The 20,229-nt window shown below is 47.8% G+C and overlaps 1 protein-coding gene across 8 annotated transcripts in view; it reads right to left on the bottom strand.

Moving 5' to 3' along the window:
- The window catches only part of LOC137664745 (electrogenic sodium bicarbonate cotransporter 1), a 140,068-nt gene that overhangs the window by 79,539 nt on the left and 40,300 nt on the right, over positions 1–20,229 (bottom strand). For all 8 annotated transcript variants that reach the window (XM_068403165.1, XM_068403166.1, XM_068403160.1 and 5 more), the window contains one exon: positions 16,684–16,863. In XM_068403165.1, the coding sequence (XP_068259266.1) occupies positions 16,684–16,863 (180 nt within the window). The remainder of the gene's footprint in view (positions 1–16,683; positions 16,864–20,229) is intronic.

The following is a 20,229-nucleotide window of genomic DNA, read 5'->3' as shown; positions in this document are numbered from 1 at the left end:
AAAATCAGAAGGAGCTTTAAACACTTCTAAAAAGCTGCATTTGCTGATAATGCAAAATGCATTCAAGAAAGCACTTCAAGAAAGATGTTGAGGTGTTGGAGCGAGTCCAGAGGAGGGCGACCAAGCTGGGGAAGGGTCTGGAGGGTCTGACCTATGAGGAAGGGCTGAGGGAGCTGGGGGTGTTTAGCCTGGAGAAGAGGAGGCTCAGAGGTGACCTTAGTGCAGTCTACAACTACCTGAAGGGAGGTTGTAGTGAAGTGGGAGTAGAAATCTTCTCCTGGGCAACTAGCGATAGGACAAGAGGACACAGCCTCAAGCTTGGCCAGGGGAGGGTCAGGTTGGACATTAGGAAGCATTTCTTCTGAGCAAGGGTCATTAGCCATTGGAAGGGGCTGCCCAGGGAGGTGGTGGCGTCACCATCTCTGGAGGGGTTTAAGAAAAGCCTGGACATGGCACTTAGTGCCCTGGTCTAGTTGCCATGGTGGTGTCAGGGCAATCGTTGGACTCGATGAGCCCAGAGGGCTCTTCCAACCTGGTTGATTTTGTGAGTAAATACTGTCCTTCTCCATTCAAAGAAAATGAGTGAGAAGAAACACAGAAACCTTTTCTGGTCAGTCTCAGCCTCCCAGTCCAAAAGTTGCTGTAAAATAATCATTACCAAATGTTTAAAAATAAAGAGCCAACACGAGCACGTATTGATGGAGCGTTTACACATTTGTTAGGTGAAGTACTACACAGCGCTCCTGCAATCTATAAACACACAACTCCTCTCCCAGAAAGCAACCCTGTCTGTAACTCATTACGTGCACACATTAATATTATTTCACCTTTTGATAGTTCTATCTTCAAAGCCCTTCGATTTGATTAAAGCAGCCACATTCCCTTTTGACAACAGGAATGAACAGGTCCTTCCCCAAAGCGTTACACCTTCCACTTCTCTGCCCTGCTCACTTCTGTGCCAAATGCCTTGGCAAAAATGGCTGTAAACATCAGAACTTTGATCAATAGGGTTTTAGCCATTAAAAATATGCAATAACCACTGTGGAATGATGAAGCAACTACCCTCTTATTTCTCCATTTTTAAAAAACAACACAATTCCGTTAACAAATGACAACTCTATAAGATTAGTCACAGGACAGTGTTGAAAAGAGTCAAGTCTCCAACCTTATATTAGCTGTAGGTGTAAGGAAATCAAACTAACTATCCTCCCAACCCCAAAATAACACTCCATTGCACTTGAGGGTTACCAAAGGTCTTCCAAAGCATTCAGAATTAGCCATGGAGAGAGAATTAAGTCACCTCAAGGAAGGTCTGGAAAAATCTAAGAAATGGATTCACCAGACTATTTTTTACTGAAAAAAATCTATATCCTCTTCTCCAGAAAGGAGGAGAAAAACCCCTTGGTTTGGTAATAGGTACTAGAGAAATGAAGGGAAAGAAAACACACGCACAGCTTCCCAACCGCTGCCAAGGTGTGGTTGTGAGCCTACAGCTCCAACTGTTGTGAAATGTGGGATGTCCTGAGAGCCGACGCTTCCCACGGACGGTACCAGCCGCACGCTGCCCGCAGAGTTCACGTCCCGTGCGGCGCTCGGCTTCTCAGGGAGGAATGAACAAGGACACAGTCTGCTAAAATCTATTTTGCTTTAGTGACTGAAGAACGGCAGGATGCAAAAGCTGGGTGACACAACCTTGTTCGTTAGCAAACCTCACCCAGTCGCTGTCTTTATCAGCTTCTTAATATCTAACCCTCCAATAATTAACAAGCACCGTTCACTCCATAAGCCCAAAAAAACCACTTTATATTCTGCAGGCACAGGTTTCGGACAAAACCCCACATGTGTTACCACTTTCACATGGTAAAAAAGAGCATATTTTGAGATTGGAAATGAAAACTAACCGCAAAGGAGATGTTTGCTGCAGCAGCATGGCCACAGCTGTCCGAGGCAGCTCCCCGCACTCCCCAGGCTTCCGACAGATGCTGAGCTTTAAATATGGATTTAAACCTTCCTGAAAACAGCCAGGCTAAATATATGCTTTAGGTTAAACGAGTTCCTCGGTGCCGTCCCGAGCCACAGCTCTGCTCCTGTTGGTGCTGACAGCAGATGTCCACGCTTATTTATTACCACAGCATTAAAGGAACCCACAAGACACAGAGCAATCTCATGGCGAAGGCAAACAATTAATTAAAAAATACTGCCCCTTTTACTGGGCCCCGCACTTCAAGAAAGATGTTGAGGTGTTGGAGCAAGTCCAGAGGAGGGCAACCAAGCTGGGGAAGGGTCTGGAGGGTCTGACCTGCGAGGAACAGCTGAGGGAGCTGGGGGTGTTTAGCCTGGAGAAAAGGAGGCTCAGAGGTGACCTTAGTGCAGTCTACAACTACCTGAAGGGAGGTTGTAGCGAAGTGGGAGTCGGCCTCTTCTCCCAGGCAACTAGTGATAGGACAAGAGGACACAGCCTCAAGCTTGGCCAGGGGAGGTTCAGGTTGGACATGAGGAAGCATTTCTTGTCAGCAAGGGTCATTAGCCATTGGAAGGGGCTGCCCAGGGAGGTGGTGGAGTCACCATCTCTGGAGGGGTTTAAGAAAAGCCTGGACATGGCACTTAGTGCCCTGGTCTAGTTGACATGGTGGTGTCAGGGCAACGGTTGGACTCGATGAGCCCAGAGGGCTCTTCCAACCTGGTTGATTCTGTGATCTGCAGAGATCCCCAGGTGTGCTGTTCATCCCCCAGATCTCCAGCAGTCACCCTGTCACCTCCTGCTCGTACCCCCACACAACACGCAAGACGCTGCAACACCCCCGTGTCCAGGCTGAAGGAAAATCACTGACATTTCTGAAATCACTGACATCATTCCAGTGATTACTCTAAATCAGGAGTTTAGAGCATGAGCTTGATATCTGAACTATACAGCTGTCAAAATTTAACTCTCAAAAAACATCTGAAAAATTTAAATCAGCATATTCTGTGGTTACAGAGCTGCTTCTTCTGCCTCCAATTAGCAGGTGGGATTCCACGAGCCCTAACAGCCATTTATCTGAGACGGTCCATCCCCAAATAATCCCCATTTCTTGAAGCAGACATGCACCAACTGTTGTGGATGGCACTACTTTTCTGCCCCTAGGAATGCGGAGTATGTTTCAGCCCGGCTTTAATGCAAAGCCTAGACTAATCCCTCTAGAGAGCTTTAGCCAAAGGAACAATTGTTGCCATTAATGAAGTTTACACTGTTTGGTGAGCGTTTGCTTTCTGCAGAGTGAGCTCTTATTCCCACGATGAAATGCATGCTGGAATGAGGTCACTTGACTGCGTTTCTTTTTTCTCTAGACTCAACCTTCTGAAGTTTCCCATCCCAGGCAATTTACATGGGAACAGGCTGCAACAAGAAAACCATGATAGACAAAGTAGGCAGAACAAGTCCCAGACAGATAAAGGGAAACCCAAATAAGAGCAAGTCCAACAGAACGGGGTCAGACATGTTCTCTAGGAATACCCACGGCGCAAGGCAGAGTCCGTGCCCAGCCCAATATCCAAGTCAGCACTCTGCCTGCGAGCGAGGAGCAGGGAGCAGACTTCCTCCTTGCAAGATGCCCCAGAAAGCTCCGAGAGGCCCAAGAACCCAACGGCCAAAGCCACACATCAAAATCCTCCCAACATCATCAAACTCTTTCCTGGCCTCAAAGTTTCCATCACCTTCACAGACCTGAAACCACGCAGTTTTGTGTAACTTCTATAAGCACATCTCCTCGTTGGGAGCAGATCCACCCCATCCACCTAACTGTCCCTCAAACGGCTCCCAAAACTTCGTGGATTGATCATTTGCCATCTCCCAAGCTCATTCTCTCCACACCCTCTTACTGAGACCCTGCCAGTCACCTGGCACTCCACATCCAGCCCCTTCAGCAGGATTCAAGGTGCGATGTCACGGTTGGACTCGACGATCCCAGAGGTCTATTCCAACCTGGTTGATTCTGTGATTCTGTCACGTGCTACAGTGCTGCCCGTCTGGAGCTCTCAAGCCCACCTGTGTTTCCCCAAGGAATCCAGAGGCTCATCACCCTCTGCTCCTGCAGAGAGACTCGCTCATCCAGACCGTGGGCCATGGCACAACCTCAACTTAGCTTCTCCCCGTCTGCGTGACACCCATCCCTGCCCAGATTTGGTGTAGGACACTTGGTGAGTGTCTTGGTATCTAAACCTTCTGGTTTCAATACGGCTTTTCTGACCTCTCTGCAGACAAGGCCAAGCACACACAGCTTCACTGCCTACAGCAAACTCTTCCCAATGGCTCTTTCCTGCGAGTGGTGTTATTTAGTGTGTGTCCTTTTTTCCTGACTGATGATTCACATCGTAAGAGCTACTTCTCCTTCCTAAAAACAAAAATAAACACATCCCCCACAACCCACAACGCTATCAGTGCTCTACAGCCAAGGACCAAACTGTCACTGTAGCACTGTAAACTCCTGTAATTATTTCCTGCGTAGATAAAGTCGATGCGTTATCTGCATCCTCTACCCCCTAATCAGACCATACTTGCTGGCTCCCACATGTCTCCACGACGTGCTTCTACCATGATGGTGGCTCTCTGGGGCTGAACATACAGCTGGCCCACGGTGGAGCCCAGCTCACCTACACTTTCTGCTTCACTTCGACCATCCAGCATCCTTCCACCTGCCACCACTTTTAAATCAGGAAAATAGCTGGTCCCAAGGAAGCGAAAGCGCAGGTTGAAGAGCTGCAGCCTTCTGCTGCCCATCCCAGGTCCCCCTAGAAGCTCAAGTACAAAATAAGGACGTACACTTCGCTGAGCAAAAAAAACTCCCACGTAGCTCCAACGCAGAGGAGCCAAGTTATTAATCAGAGCCTGAAATCCAAGCCTAGTAAGTCATATCGTTATGAAACCGCTCTTGGAGCACGAACACAACCGAGAGTAACTGCTGGAGGTCTCCACAGATGGGGATGCTCAGAATACCTCTCCTTTCATGCACAGCCGTGCAATTCCCAGGGTATTACATACCCATAGCTCAGAGCTAAACCAAACACCCCTCCTCAGCTGGATGAACTCAGTTCCCATTACTATATTTAAATATCAAGGTCTCCGCTTGGAAGCAAGACTTGAACGCAAGCCCAATACCACACTCAGGTTGAGACTAGTCCATTCACATGTTTCTTTACGAACAGGAGGAAAGGCTCTGCTGATTTATGCATAATTTGATTTCCATTTAACTGCTGAGGTCTACACGACTCTTCCAGTGAGTATACAAACCATAAGGCCAACGCACCAAAAGGGATCTGCTTTTATAGGCCTAAATCTACAAGTACAAACACATCTATAAAGAATTGCTTACATTTCAGTTAACATCTGCTTTCCTCTTCAGCTTTTAGATGACCAAGCTCTACCCTACACATAATTTCGATGTACTTAATATCATTATTTTGAAGTTCACTCAGTGGGTTAGAAAACAGCAAATGAATCCAAACACTCTCCCCCCCTGCTTGAACAGATGTTGGATCGGGATTCAAAGCTGAGCAGAACAGCCCACAGCTCTCAAAGCTTTCGTTTCAGGTATCATACAGGTTTATTTTAATGAATATACCATTTTTCTGGGACATGGCCGACACTAACAAAGAAGAAAGGAAATAATTTGCAATGATTAATGTACCAGGGCTGAGGCCTTTTCCACCCTAGCTTCTTTATTCTTCAGGTTTATGACATTGAAATTTCAGTGTCGCTCTGTTTGCATTTCCTTTGGTGGTGGTTCTTGGGCTTCCAGTCCTTCAGGTCACATAGTTCATTTTGGCTTAACAGAAAGTCAAAAAGAGAAGAGAAGGGAGAAGAGAGGGGAGAAGAGAGGGGAGAAGAGAGGGGAGAAGAGAGGGGAGAAGAGAGGGGAGAAGAGAGGGGAGAAGAGAGGGGAGAAGAGAGCGGAGAAGAGAACGGAGAAGAGAAGGCAGAAGAGAACGGAGAAGAGAAGGGAGAAGAGAAGGGAGAAGAGAAGGGAGAAGAGAAGGGAGAAGAGAAGGGAGAAGAGAAGGGAGAAGAGAAGGGAGAAGAGAGGGGAGAAGAGAGGGGAGAAGAGAGGGGAGAAGAGAGGGGAGAAGAGAGGGGAGAAGAGAGGGGAGAAGAGAGGGGAGAAGAGAGGGGAGAAGAGAGGGGAGAAGAGAGGGGAGAAGAGAGGGGAGAAGAGAGGGGAGAAGAGAGGGGAGAAGAGAGGGGAGAAGAGAGGGGAGAAGAGAGGGGAGAAGAGAGGGGAGAAGAGAGGGGAGAAGAGAGGGGAGAAGAGAGGGGAGAAGAGAGGGGAGAAGAGAAGGGAGAAGAGAAGGGAGAAGAGAGGGGAGAAGAGAGGGGAGAAGAGAGGGGAGAAGAGAGGGGAGAAGAGAGGGGAGAAGAGAGGGGAGAAGAGAGGGGAGAAGAGGGGAGAAGAGAAGGGAGAAGAGAAGGGAGAAGATTCTGTATACGATTGATTTGCTTTTTATTAACCCTCCCAGTTTATCAAACCAACCTACTGGCAGCCAAATAAAACAGGTTTTTGGCCCCGAGATCTCTGGTTCGCCCTCCACACATTTCTTAATCATCTCATTCCCTAACAGCTTCCTTGGGCAATCAAAATTATCCGCATTATCTTTGTGCCAGCCTGATCTGGAGGAGGAGGTAAATGGGGGGGTGCCAAGAGAAGAAGGGCAAGGGCCCAGAAACGACTGGTGTCAGGCAGAAGGGAGCAGCACTGCGGTTCTACAGACAGCCCTACACCGCTCACCGTGATTTTGCTAAACCCTCCACTGATCCTACTCATTAGATCAGCAGCATCTGCTGCCATCCGGAAAGCAGCCATCTGCACACTCATTTCCCAAACCCACAATCCCAACCAGAGGAGGTTAGTAGGTCACGGGCATAATTCTCTGCACCTCCTGGGCCTAGAGGAGACTCGGCTCCATGACGTGGGAAGTGCTTGGAGAGCTCCTCTTTTACCCATCCCTGCCCTCTAACGCTTCCCTTGCCAGCCGACCTCAGCTGCAACCTGCCTTTCAGTCACACAGAATCAATCAGGTTGGAAGAGCCCTCTGGGATCATCAAGGCCAACCATTGCCCTGACACCACCATGGCAACTAGACCAGGGCACTAACTGCCATGTCCAGGCTTTTCTTAAACACCTCCAGAGATGGTGACTCCACCACCTCCCTGGGCAGACCCTTCCAATGGCTAATGACCCTTGCTGAGAAGAAATGCTTCCTAATGTCCAACCTGAACCTCCCCTGGCCAAGCTTCAGGCTGTGTCCTCTTGTCCTGTCGCTGGTTGCCTGGGAGAAGAGGCCGACTCCCACTGCGCTACAACCTCCCTTCAGGTAGTTGTAGACTGCACTAAGGTCACCTCTGAGCCTCCTCTTCTCCAGGCTAAACACCCCCAGCTCCCTCAGCCATTCCTCGTAGGTCACACCCTCCAGACCCTCCAGTCCCTCCAGAAGTGGTTAACCTGCCTTCCTCCTAGTGCAGAAGCAAATCTGCAATGGCTCTGCTGATGGATAAGCCCATTTCAGAGTGTGGAAAGAAAAATAAGAAAAAAAAGACACCAGCTTCAAGAGTAACTAGACTAAAGATCAACATTTTCAATGGTCCCAGTAGGAACAGTTCAATGAGATTCACAAGAGCCAACAGAAAACACAAAGTAGGGCTTAGAGAAGAAAATCCAGATGTTGGTTATATTTACATTAGGGGATTTTGCAGAGAGCAGCCTACATCAGGACTTTCTAAGAATGAAGCAACGATTTCCAGTTGTCACTGGGAACAAGATCTCTCCAGCTCACAGCTCCATTTCCAGAGTTCCCTGTAGTGACAGCCCCTGAGCCTGCCTCGTGCCTCCCTCCATCTCAGCCTCAGCACCTACCATCAGTGGAACCCTCCTCTTTCTGTACGTCTCTCTGGAGGCCAACCTAAGTGGAGAACTTGTAACTTGCCTGATCAGCTCATACTCCAGCCAGTCACTTCACCAGTGACAGCAGAGAAGATCTAACACCCAACATTTCCCCCAAGGCTCTCAATGACAGCTACTTTTCCTCTCTTTGTTAGCACAGGACTTGCCACCCAACAGCACTCAACTCCACAGCAGCATCCCTGCTACATACACCTACAAAATACACAGAAGAGAAAGCCAGAGCTTTGGGCTGGCTTGTTCCCACACTGTCCCACAGATCTGCAGAGAGTTTAATCCAAAAAGGGCAGCTTTACAACACCAACCCTCACCTCCACAATTCAGCCCTTCTCAGCTACAGAAATACCTTTGACTTAAAATCAAAATGCTTCTAAATGAGAATGTTTTTTTTCCCACATGGTAAATTCCTTCGACTTTGCTGTCCCTTAGCAGTTTCACGTGAACGCAGAGAACAGAATTAGGCACAGAATTAAGGTGGCTTAGGTAATTATAGCGGCACATGCTATCAGTTCAAGACAGAAGATTAGCACAGCGAGCTTCCACTTCAAGGAGGTCTTCCCCTGTACTGGGAAGGAACTGGCCTCTTTTGGGCTTTGTCTATCTAAAACATCAACAGGGTACCATGTCAAAGTGGCAATATCCACCCCATCTACCCTGGCAGTGTTGAAGGCCAAGTGGTATTTGTATCAGTTCTTCAAACTGTAGAGAAAACTTACAATATGTGTCTGTACTTCATGTTCAACTGAATTTTGTTAGTTCAGGGTCAGGGATTTTGACCACTGAGAGTTGACAATAACCTAAGTGGAACTGCTCAACAGCTCTACCATCTATACTGGTGTTACTACCACAGCAATTTGGTTTTTAACGATGCAAACAGTGGAGGCAGGCTTTGAGAAACACCTCAAGAGCTGACACTGTGCCCTTAAATGCACCGCCCCGAGAAATAATCCTCATCAATCGTTCCTCTGGAGAAGAAAATCATCACATTCATTCCCCCCTTCTTCCACTGCAGTGGCTGCTCCTTTCAGACACATCCAGAAACCTCTGAAAGCAGAATTCAGATCTGAGCAACTTTATCCTGGCCTCTGCACGGGTGGAAAATTCTCTCCTGTATATTCACGTTATTCCAGGCCCAGGCATTTGTGATGGCTTCACAAGGGCACATCACAACACTGATTATTTTTTCTTTTGAGGAACCACACAGGATCCCCAAGATAGGGCTGGTTTTGTTTGCGTGGCTAAACATTTCCCAAGGACACTTTTGTGGCACTTTAGAGGTTGGGGAATGCATGGAAAAAACCTTAAAGAAATGTTACTGAATCACAGACTGGTTGGGGTTGGAAGGGACCTCTGGAGATGATCTACTAGTCCAAGCCCCTGCTAAAGCAGGTTCACCTAGAGCAGGGAAGAAAAAAGGTTTGATGGAAAGAAAAAAAGTTGCTGATATTGGGGAAAGGAGAAGGGTGTTGGAAGCAAGCTGAGATGTTCCACCAAGGAAAAAAATCAGTGCACAGACGCTTGCCAAAGCAAAGGACTTGCCAGGGCGAGATGTCCATGAAGAGTGTCAACCAGAGAGGAGAAGGTGGGAAATGCTGTTACATTAGGGTCCCCCCTCGCAGGGACCAGCTCTCGGGACTGCTCAGTCTGAAGCTCCACAGCAAAGGTCAACCAGGAGCACCAGGCAGACCATCTTCCCTGTGTAAAGTAGGACTATAAAAAATTAAGCTACTTGGCCATCCTACCTGGTATTTTCCAAAAGCTCTCAACACTGCTCTGCCATTGCTTTTACGGTGGTGAGTTGAAGCTAAAAGCTCTTTTCAAATCCCACCCCGTGTCTTGAAGAGCCAGGAAAGAAATTGGATTGCTGAAAAAATCCAACAACACTAATAGCAAGAGGACTCTTGGCACACCCTCTGACTGCGCTGCATCTGCTCTGCTAAGTAGGTACATTTATTTCAATCCTGTAGCTGTCTCTTGCTATTTATAGCCACCAGCTTAATGAACTTTCAGAGCAGACACCAAGCCTGAGCCTTCCTAAATTGATGTTTAAATATCCTTCTTCTTGAATTAATTCTCAGAATCGTCTTGGTTGGAATGGACCTTTAAGATCGTTGAGTCCAACCATTAACTCAGCACTGCCAAGTCAACCAGTAAACAATATCCCTAAACCATGTCCCCAAGCACCACATCTACTCATCTTTTTAACACCTCCAGGGATGGTGACTCCACCACTGCCCTGGGCAGCCTGTTCCACTGCTTGAGAACCCTTTCTGATCTCGTTATGGATGGACTGCTCCACAGTTGGACTGGCAACTTCCACTCCTCACTGGGAATCAACTGGGACGTTCTCCACAATACAGGATCCTCTGAGTTGGGAAGTAATACCAGAAATGTACTTCATAGTAAACCAGACTGAGCATGAAGAGGCAGAAGACCATTTAAGAACTGCTAAAGAGATCACAATCACATTTTTCAAGAGACATACAATTAAACAGCCACCTCACGCTCAACTGGAAGACAAACAGGATCAACTCTGAAAGTGTCCCAGGCATTGCAAGAAGCAGCCTCTGGCTCGGGCTGCAGGCAGGTGTACCCACATGCTGTATTCTCCTCAACAGATTTCAGCAGGAATTATGGATGTGATGAAGCACTGAGAGCATCAAGAGCACCAAGGAATCAAGGGGCATTTCAGCCCCAGAAGTGGGCTTTCCTTTCTGAAAGTGGCACTCAGACCCACTAGAAGACCTGAAGAACCCGAAAGGACCAAAGAACTTATTTGTTATACAAGCAGCAAACCATAATGTAAAGGAAACTAAGGATACCAATGCCGTCAACTTCAGGGTGTCCCACATCAACCAGAAGCAACAAACTACTGCATTTGCATTAAAAATAAAAAAGCCACCACTTAAACAAATCAGTGTGGTGAATGCATGCTACAAGACTGCTCACCACAACGTCTTTTATATCGCCAGGCATCTCGATAAACCGAGCATTGATTAGATTTTTTAAAATATGTATATTAACCTCTAGTGAGGGATGAGGTGTGGGGATCATCACAGAGGGACACGGCGGTTGCCTACACAGCAAACCTGCTCCACCCAGACCGAAGCTCACCTTCGCTAGGAGAGATGCACTCCATCCAGAACGCCAGCACAAGCCTCAAACTGGACCTTCATGAAATGACTCTGCTGCAAACGTTTTCTCTTTCAGCAAAATGCTCCTCCTAGCCCACATCTGAGGGCTCAAGAGAGCTTTTTTCTACCAGAACCTTCAAAAACTGCTGCTGGTGGGCGGCAGAGGAATTTCTCTGAGCAAACTGCACACCTTTACAAACCTTTGATGGGATGGCACATCATCCCTTCCCTCTCTCTTGCTATCCCGCTCCTCTAGAAACCTCTCCAACAGACAGATCCAGATTTTCAACCTCTTCTCCCCATTTCTGGTTTTGTGTCCTGTAAACACGATCATAGTTACACCCTCCAACTGGTAAAGAAAACCTTCAGTTTTTCTACTTCTGCTTCTCCTGACATGGTAATCGCTCACATCAGCCCAAGTCTGTACCCCACATTCGAAGCACTTCTGTTCTAAACACACTATCAGAGTCTCAAAATCGAGAGTTTTGTATCTTCATTAACACGCACCTTCTACACATGCCGTGTGTCTCTGGGGCGGGGAGCTGGGCCAGCCCAAGGACAACCCAAGCAAGTCCTGCACAAGCACAGGCATCTCTGCAGAGCACCTCATCCTGCCGTGTACATCAACCCGGTGTCTACACCCTGCCTGCTACGGCAGCGCTTACCGAGACGTGATTTCATCGGGTTTGAGCCAGGGAGGTGAGCCAAATTAACTGGGAGGGCAACCAGAGAGGGAGAAGAAACCCCTTCCCAGATCAAGCAGAGACGCGTTTCCTCATGGGAGCATCTCTGCACGTCTGTAGTAGAGAACGAGGAAGAGGGAAACGGATTCAGATCGTAGCCTGTCCCGAAGAAGAAACTTCTACCTTGTCCCTCCCTTGTCTTGTCCCTAGCAAGTAACAGCAAACTATACCATCCCCTTCACGTTGAGATAAGCAATCGGCCGACTTGCGAAGGCAGAACCAGGCTTGACACCTCCACCCATGCCCGCTGCCAAGCCTCCTGTGCCTCTCCACCATCACCTCTCTCCTCTGGCCAGCTGACTCTTTCCTTAGTGGGGTTTTAACCCCTTTCCTTTAGTGGGGTTAATGCACATTAACCCCACTAAGTGCACTAACCACAGCTAACCATAGACCACCTGAATATGCCCAAAACACTAGCGAGGTCAACACTCCAGCCATTAGCACGACAAAAATCACTCAATCTTTCCTCTGAAACCTCCATTTTACTCGTCTTCCAACTCTTATGTGTGTTTTAGGCAGGTAAGAAGAAGGTATTTAAAGCCCACTTACTAGCAATGCAATAATATATATATATTTTTTTTTTTTACCTCAAACATCCTTGTACGCCAGCTTCCTGGATGGTGCAGAATAACCACTGCTAAAGGTGTTTCCTTCTTACTGGTTCTAAGTGGAAACCAGGGCCAGGCTGGTTAAAGGAGGTGCTTTTAGCAACAAGGTGCTGGTCCACTTCACCTGGCACACGGCCGTCTAAGAGCCTGTGGTCAAAGGCACCGGTGTCAGCAGCGCTGCCTGAGCACAGGCGGGTGAACTCCAAGCGCAGAGACAGCCCTGCAGGCCTGGAACACGCTGGAAGGGCTCTGCAGAGGGCACATCGCCTTCACGCCGCCTCCTCAGCGGGCCACAGAATGCCCCTGCCTGGGTTTTTGCAGAAGGCATCTCTCCCCAGCAATACTTTACTTAGGATAAAGCCTATCTGTTCACGTTCAGCTTCCCTAACTCTCCCCAGATGGGAAAGCTGAAGGTTGTTTATACACTCATTTGAGCTGGACACAGATTAAAAAAATAAAGGATTGACACTTCCAGACTGCACCAATTCCCAAAGACAGCAGCGCAGCCAGACCGGTTCTGAAGTGGAACAAAACTTTTCCAGGGAAGGTTTGCATTTCTGGACCTGTTCACTCCCTTCCCTGTATCCACAGACATGTTTCATCAGGCTCGTTTGCTGTGGGACAAGCAGCTTGACCTGCTGAGTCAAACCCAGATCTGGTCAAAATCTGATTGCACCGTTTTCACCAAAGCAGCTGAGAAATTATCTCCAGCTAAGATATTTAGGTTTATTCACCGTCCTTAGGTGAAAAAATAGAAGGGATGTATCAAATCAAAGCTGGCTGAAGCTTTCTACTCAGTAAAAACAAAGCTCTTGGAGACAATCAAGTAGTTTCCTAAACTTCTAGGAACTATTTAACAACTACATCACTAAAGATTTTGCAAATCAAGCTTTATATGCCTGTCCTTATATCTGAAGATGAAATAAACTACAAATTATACACAAGCTGAACTGACAGTGTCTAATACCTGGCCAAGTGAATAACTGCAAAAATAACAAGGAGAAGGAGCTATGTAAGATCTCGATTTTATAGACTGAGACGCACTGTACCTTCCCTCAAGACGCTTGGGGTTTCTTCATGTAAACTGGGCTTTGCTTCTTTTAAAACATGGTTAAAACAGAATATATGAATCCAAAACCTTCCAATTCCAAGGAAAAGACTGAGATGTCACCCAGTTCAGTCCCTTCATCAACTACATGAACAGCACTTTCATTTTATTATGTCATTACACCTCTCAGCTCCTCTGCAGCCTTCCCAAAGGCAGCGGCCTACACAGCACAGGCCTCACTAGGCCTCAGCCTCGGACGGGCACCTGAAGCACATGAATCCGACCCCGTTTTTAGGGTGAGCAGAGGCCCCGGTTCCAGCCAGGCTCCACGGAAAGCGGTGTTACGCAAAGGACATTAACACAGCTGTCCCAGCAGCCCTTAATCCTGGGCGCTGCAACACCCTCGCTCTTCTATTCTTGGTCCCTTCACGAGCAAGGCGCTGAGCTGCGTAAGACGGCACAGCGGGCTCAGGATTTCCTCTTCCCTCCGTGGCCAGCACTTGTTTTTTTTATCCTCTCCTGACGACATGGAAACTCTGTGTACCCCACACGCATCTCCAGCGAGCCCCTGCGGAGCTGGCCTAGCTCGGACAGATGCGGTCCCTGTGTCACCATCCACCCCTGTAAAATGACCTCAGGCACGTCAGACTCATATCACTCTGGTTGACATCATGCTCTGCTTTTCACTTCTTGCTCAGTTCCTGTTATTTTTTTCCCCTCTTCAAAGAAGAAAAGCAAAATCCCAAACTCTGTCCTTCCTGGCCACAGCTGGCAGCCCTACTCCGTAGCAAACACCTTCCTTCTGTCCCACTCTACTAAACCACACAGCCCTAACAGACATTTCAGCTTCTGATGCCACATCCTCTCTACCGACAGCTGTCTCGAATATATGTAATATATTTCATTCCAGCTTTCTCCCAACTCCATTAAAATCGCTGTTCAAGACTCCCCAGTTCTTTGTTTACAACATTCTTATTCTTTTGAAACTGAATTGGAGCCACATACCCCTCATCCATTTACTATTAACAGATGAAGATTAAAAAAAACAGGGTTAGAACTGAGATTTCTTGCCATGATTGTCAGTAATGAATATCAGACTAAGCTGGTAAGCTTTGTCTGAAGAGAACTGGTCTCTCGGACACGCTTGTGTGGCTGAGAGTGAGCACGGCAGCTGGATACGTGGTGCACAACAGCCATCCCGACCCTCAAAAAGCCTTATCAAAGTTCCAGTAAGAGACATCTAAAGCTGGAACAGTCTGAATATCCAACAACTGCCTCGGATCGGCAACCACCTAAGAGGCAGAAAATGAAATGGAAGTAAAGAGTCATTTATAAACGATGGAGATTGTCAAAAGTGAAGAGCAGACACTTCTGAAGGAAGCCTGGCATTACTACGTGCACAGAACCACAGAAAAAAGGCTTGTGAGAAAGCAAAAAACGTGTAGGAGACAAATAATTCAGGTCAAGAGCTTCAGAAGGGGAAAAAAAAAAACTGGGGATATGAGGCAACATGTAATTCAATGTTTGGAAATTCAAGACAGTAATGTGAACTGCTCCTATCCTTTACAGTGCCCTGAATTAACTGTGCCAGCTCGTAAAAGGATCTGGCCACCAGCACAAAACAGCAGAGTCCCTGCAAGAGCCTGGTGAAGTATCTGGATACATGAGACAGTGAACAATACAGAACAAGTTACTAGTGACGTAGCATTAATGCTATTGCATGAGACACCCGGAATACTGCGTGGTATTTAAGCGATCCCCCTCCAGAAATATGTAGTGCAAAGAGGTCAGGGTGGAAAAGACTATGGGAAAATTCTCAGGTAGAGCGAGGTGAAAAGAACGCGCATTTTTACATGCAGATAAAGAAGAACAGAGATGTAAATATAAAAATTACACTTAAAATGTCTAGAGTTCTTGAACACAGATAATTATGTCTTTTGGTGTAAAACCAACTCCTCCATTTTTGAGCTGACAAGAAAACTTCCTTGGGCCAACTAGGGAACTACAGCTATGAATACCAAACGGACTCTACGACTTGCCTTCCTTCCCAGCTGCTGCTCTCTAAAGTTTCTGCACCATGGAGAGTAACAGGCCCTGGGCTCGAGACATGACTGACCTGATTCCATGTTACTGTCTTGAAATGCAGCAACTATTCAGCAACATAATTTCAAAATGAAAAATTCACATCTTTCTTCCATCAAAGAGCAGGTCGTACGACCCGTGCTTGCTCCTCACCTCTCTCTTGCACAGGAAGCATCTTCCCACTTACAAACAAGCTCTTGAATAAAACTCCAACCACGTGGAATTAGCCTCAATAAGCTGAGCTATATCACATCCCGGGCTGTTCTCCTATGTTCAAACCTCGTCAGCATGTTCCCATTTTAGCAGCTCTCTCACACTTCTATCGAAGCAGCCATCCCCCAAAGCTCAGAACAAGCTCGTGGCCAACAGAGAAGATGGCAAGAGGAACGGGACTTCACGACAGTCTCCCACGATGTGACCGAAGAGCTGCGCAGTGATGGCACCAGACAAAGATCTCCCTCCTCTGGTTAACAATTTCAGTACGAATGGAGGTACAGGGCATCCAAAACAGACCTCATCTACCTATAAAGTTCAGATATTCAACGCCTACAGATACTCAAACATACAGTAATGCTACATTTTATTCTTCTTTTTGTTTGCAAAACTTAAAACTGGCTAATTACTGAAGGGAAAAGACTCATTAGCACCACAAGTTCTTGGTATAACGAAGCCAAACCCCAAGTGGGTATGTTTCTCACGGCCTGTAGCAGTGGTCTTGGTGCTCCTCATCACCCTGCTCCTCCAGGGCTGTCTCTAGCTGAAACCACGGGGTGCTCAAGTTCTAGAGAGGGTGCACACCCTGAGGGCCAGGGCAGAGGCTGCAACAGATCTGCCTAGGCATCTACTCAGTCTCTGCGTTTCCTTGCTATCTCTTTACACACTGTGTCAAATTGCTTTTTGAAATTTGGCCTATTCCTGGCTGGCATTAGCTCAGGAGCGTGCTCAGATGATACAGAGGGATGAAATGTCTGCTCCAGCCTGCGCCTTTTCCAAGCCACAGCGACTGATTAAGACTACTCCGACCCTGCAACACGAGATGGCTGTTTTTGTAGATCCAGTTTCCTCCCCGATGATCGGATCAGGAGCAGGTCACTAGACAACAGACCATTGTAATGAGTGACAAATGACACCAGTACTCACTGAGCGGTTTTAGGATGCTGCTGCTTGTCTCATCGGCGTTTTCTACGTCTGATTTGTCCGAGTAGTTCTCGGAGATTTTCTCCTTTTCTTTCTTTTCTTTGTGCCCAGGTCTTCTTCTGTGACGCCTCCTCCTCCTGTAGCTCTTCGGCACGTGGACCCCGATGTAGATAGTGTGATGACCTAGGGAACACAAGCACAGCGAATAGTAACTTGGACTGATAATTATTCTGTCCTTGTGGCTCATTTAAAAATAAAACCCATAGAAGGCCATCATATTCATTTTGCAAAAACACTCTGCACTGATGTTTCCATTTGGTTTACCCAATACATTGGCTGCACTTGACACCTACCTGGTGCAAACTGATCCAGCTTAACCAAAGAGCTTAGAGCAACAAAATTAACATCACTTGACTGTAGCCCATTGTATAACAAGCGTCCAAGTACCATTAGGGTCTTACTATAACACAGTAGATGAGGAAGGACTACTAATAGAAGTTACTGTAAACTTCTAAGTACTTGACACTTTCCAAAATCACATCATCCCTGGGGTGGTGAGAGTGCTGCAGCAAGCTCAAGGTTATGAACTGGTGGTAACTGTGCAGAAGACACAATCCCAGAATCAACCAGGTTGGAAGAGCCCTCTGGGCTCATCGAGTCCAACCATTGCCCTGACACCACCATGGCAACTAGACCAGGGCACTAAGTGCCATGTCCAGGCTTTTCTTAAACACCTCCAGAGATGGTGACTAAATACTCTTTACTATTTAGACCATGCTAAATAAACAGATATACAGTGTCTGTGATATCAAGATGCAAACTAACAGCTATAAAGGGTTAGTGAAAACTTCTCTGAGTGAAGTTATAGCTCCTTTTTAGCCAGTATTATCTGGGCTGGGACATGACAAGTTCACCACCCCGCGTGGGTCTCCTGCAGCTGTACAGCTGCCCGCTGCGGGACCGGACACTAAGAACTTCCCGTCTCAGGATAAAAAAAGAAACACAAATCCAGGGTCGAGCAAGGTGCAAAATCAGGCAGCACAAGTGACCGCAGAAAAGGGACCCACATCTGCTGCCTCCAGCCACCTCTGAGCCACGGGCTCACACCACCGAGGGAAGGGGCCAAAGCTGGAGCCGTCTGCGGCCAGACCTTACAGATCAGCGCCTGAAGACGTGATTTAGCTCTAGCGTGTCAAAGGAGACCAGGAAAGCTCCTGCAGCAACTGGAAACACCAGCTTTAACGTGGCAGATGGCATCAACGCTGCGCAGGGGCAGGGAAATGTTATCTGCAGGGTAGGGGTGGCCCCGGGACGGAGAGCGCAGCCGTAGCCCTTCCCAAGGGGTTCCTACGGCCACGACTGCATCGAAAGCCACATGCCAAAGGACGGGGCGACGCTGGTACCTGTATTAAAACAACATCCTCCTTGGAATCACTTTAATTCCGTGGTCAGCTTGATAATAAAACACACCATAGTAAGCCTGTAGTCCTAATACTTTAATATGCTGCCGACAGAACTAGACAATCTCTTTAATCTTTCGACCACGTGTGCACAGATTTTGCTAATATGAAACTAAATTGTACATACACAGGCCGAGCTCTGCATTACTGAGCTGCTTTTCCCTATTCTGCAAGGGAGGGACTGACTTAACGTTGCTTTTTGCCCCCCCTGCCAGCCTCCCAGCCTGTTCAGGGAGGCCAAGCAAGACGTTTTCCTTCTCTGCGTACTCAAAGTGCTTGGCATCTGTTTATATTGTTGCAAAGGCTGAGATAAACTTCTAGGCTCCCTTCCCAAAGCGCCTGGAAGGAAATAATTGACACGTCCTCTCAATGCCCTGGGTTTCTGAGACATTTCCTACTCGCCGGGGGAACAGAGCCTTTCCCATGAGAACCATTGACTACACGCCTGATAAATCCAGCGTGACACACACGCACCGCACCATTATCCCGCGGCTCGGTGGAGGATGGGAAGGCACAGAGCCTGGTCCTAAACTTCTCCTGGTAACCCAGGTCCTGCTCAGCCGTAGCTGGCTCTTGTACACCCGACCCAAGCTAATTCCCAGTTGCCTCCTGGGGCCCCCAGTGCATTCACAGCCTGTTCTGGGGGCTGCTCCCAGTGCCCTCCCTGCTCTACCCCAGGAAAACCATTAGCCTCTGGGTGCACCTCGCCCTGACACCACCATGTCAACTAGACCAGGGCACTAAGTGCCATGTCCAGGCTTTTCTTAAACCCCTCCACAGATGGTGACTCCACCACCTCCCTGGGCAGCCCCTTCCAATGGCTAATGACCCTTGCTGAGAAGAAATGCTTCCTAATGTCCAACCTGAACCTCCCCTGGCCAAGCTTGAGGCTGTGTCCTCTTGTCCTGTCGCTGGTTGCCTGCGAGAAGAGGCCGACTCCCACTCCGCTACAACCTCCCTTCAGGTAGTTGTAGACTGCACTAAGGTCACCTCTGAGCCTCCTCTTCTCCAGGCTAAACACCCCCAGCTCCCTAAGCCGTTCCTCATAGGCCAGACCCTCCAGACCCTTCACCAGCTTGGTCACCCTCCTCTGAACTCCTATGGACGCACCTGTGGAGAGCTGTAGAGCTCAATTTTCTCATGAAGTTTGAATTTAGGTGGTTCTGGGGAGCGTCACCCTGCAACAACAGTCTTTCCACAAAGCCTTTTGTACCGTGTATTTCAACACGTGCACATAATACGTTACCAGTGGCCTGCCTAAGACTGAAATTCTTTTTTCATCCCAGCTATCTACAGCCAAAGGAACAAGCAGAAAGCGATCACTTTATTTATGATCCTCTCCATTTTTAAGCACTAACTCTTTTAAGAAAGCGGTGACGGCGGAATGGCTTTTGCTTCGCAAAAACAAAACTTGGTCATTTGGAGAAAGGAGCTGAAAGTTACAGGATCAAAGGATAAAGCCTGCCTGGCGCATGATATCTGCGAAGGAATCCCTTCCACATGACCGCGGCTGCTGAGACTTAGAGCCTGGTCAGACCAGCCCACGAAGGACCTTACACTGGCACCTCAGAAGGAAACAAGATTAAAACCTAAAATTTATGAAGTAATTAAAATTATCTATTAACAGTTTTCAGCTGGCCCTTGTTTTTACTTTCAAGGCTCCTTTCCAAAGCGCTGGGAGAGTCACATCAAACCCCACCAGGCTTGGACAGGCTCATGTGGTTACAGTTGAGATGTCTACACAACCAACCTCTGCTCCACGAGCTCTGGCCACTCGCACCTCCTGCACTGGGCAGCCGTGCGTCCCCAGGCTCCCTGAGAAGGCTAGCACTAGCCACCGCGCCGCTGGGCTCGCAGCCAGGCTAGCGCGGCTTGCAGCCACTGCTTTTCCAACGAGTAGAAGGGTACTGCTCGTTTGGAATCGCAGGAAATAAGGGACATGAAAAGCTGATGGCCCAGGAGGACAAATAAATCACGGGGATGATCCATTTTAAAGGGGAGATACTAAAAGTAGCACTAAGCAAGTCCCAAACTAAGCCCTGCTTAGTTACAAATCAGCTCTAGAAATAAGAACAAAAGGCCACGCCGT

The sequence above is a fragment of the Nyctibius grandis genome, chromosome 6 (assembly GCF_013368605.1).
Source record: "Nyctibius grandis isolate bNycGra1 chromosome 6, bNycGra1.pri, whole genome shotgun sequence".
NCBI classification, from domain to species: Eukaryota; Metazoa; Chordata; class Aves; order Nyctibiiformes; family Nyctibiidae; genus Nyctibius; species Nyctibius grandis.
Note: the sequence above shows the minus strand (reverse complement) of the source record. Positions and strands in the feature narration are given on the sequence as shown.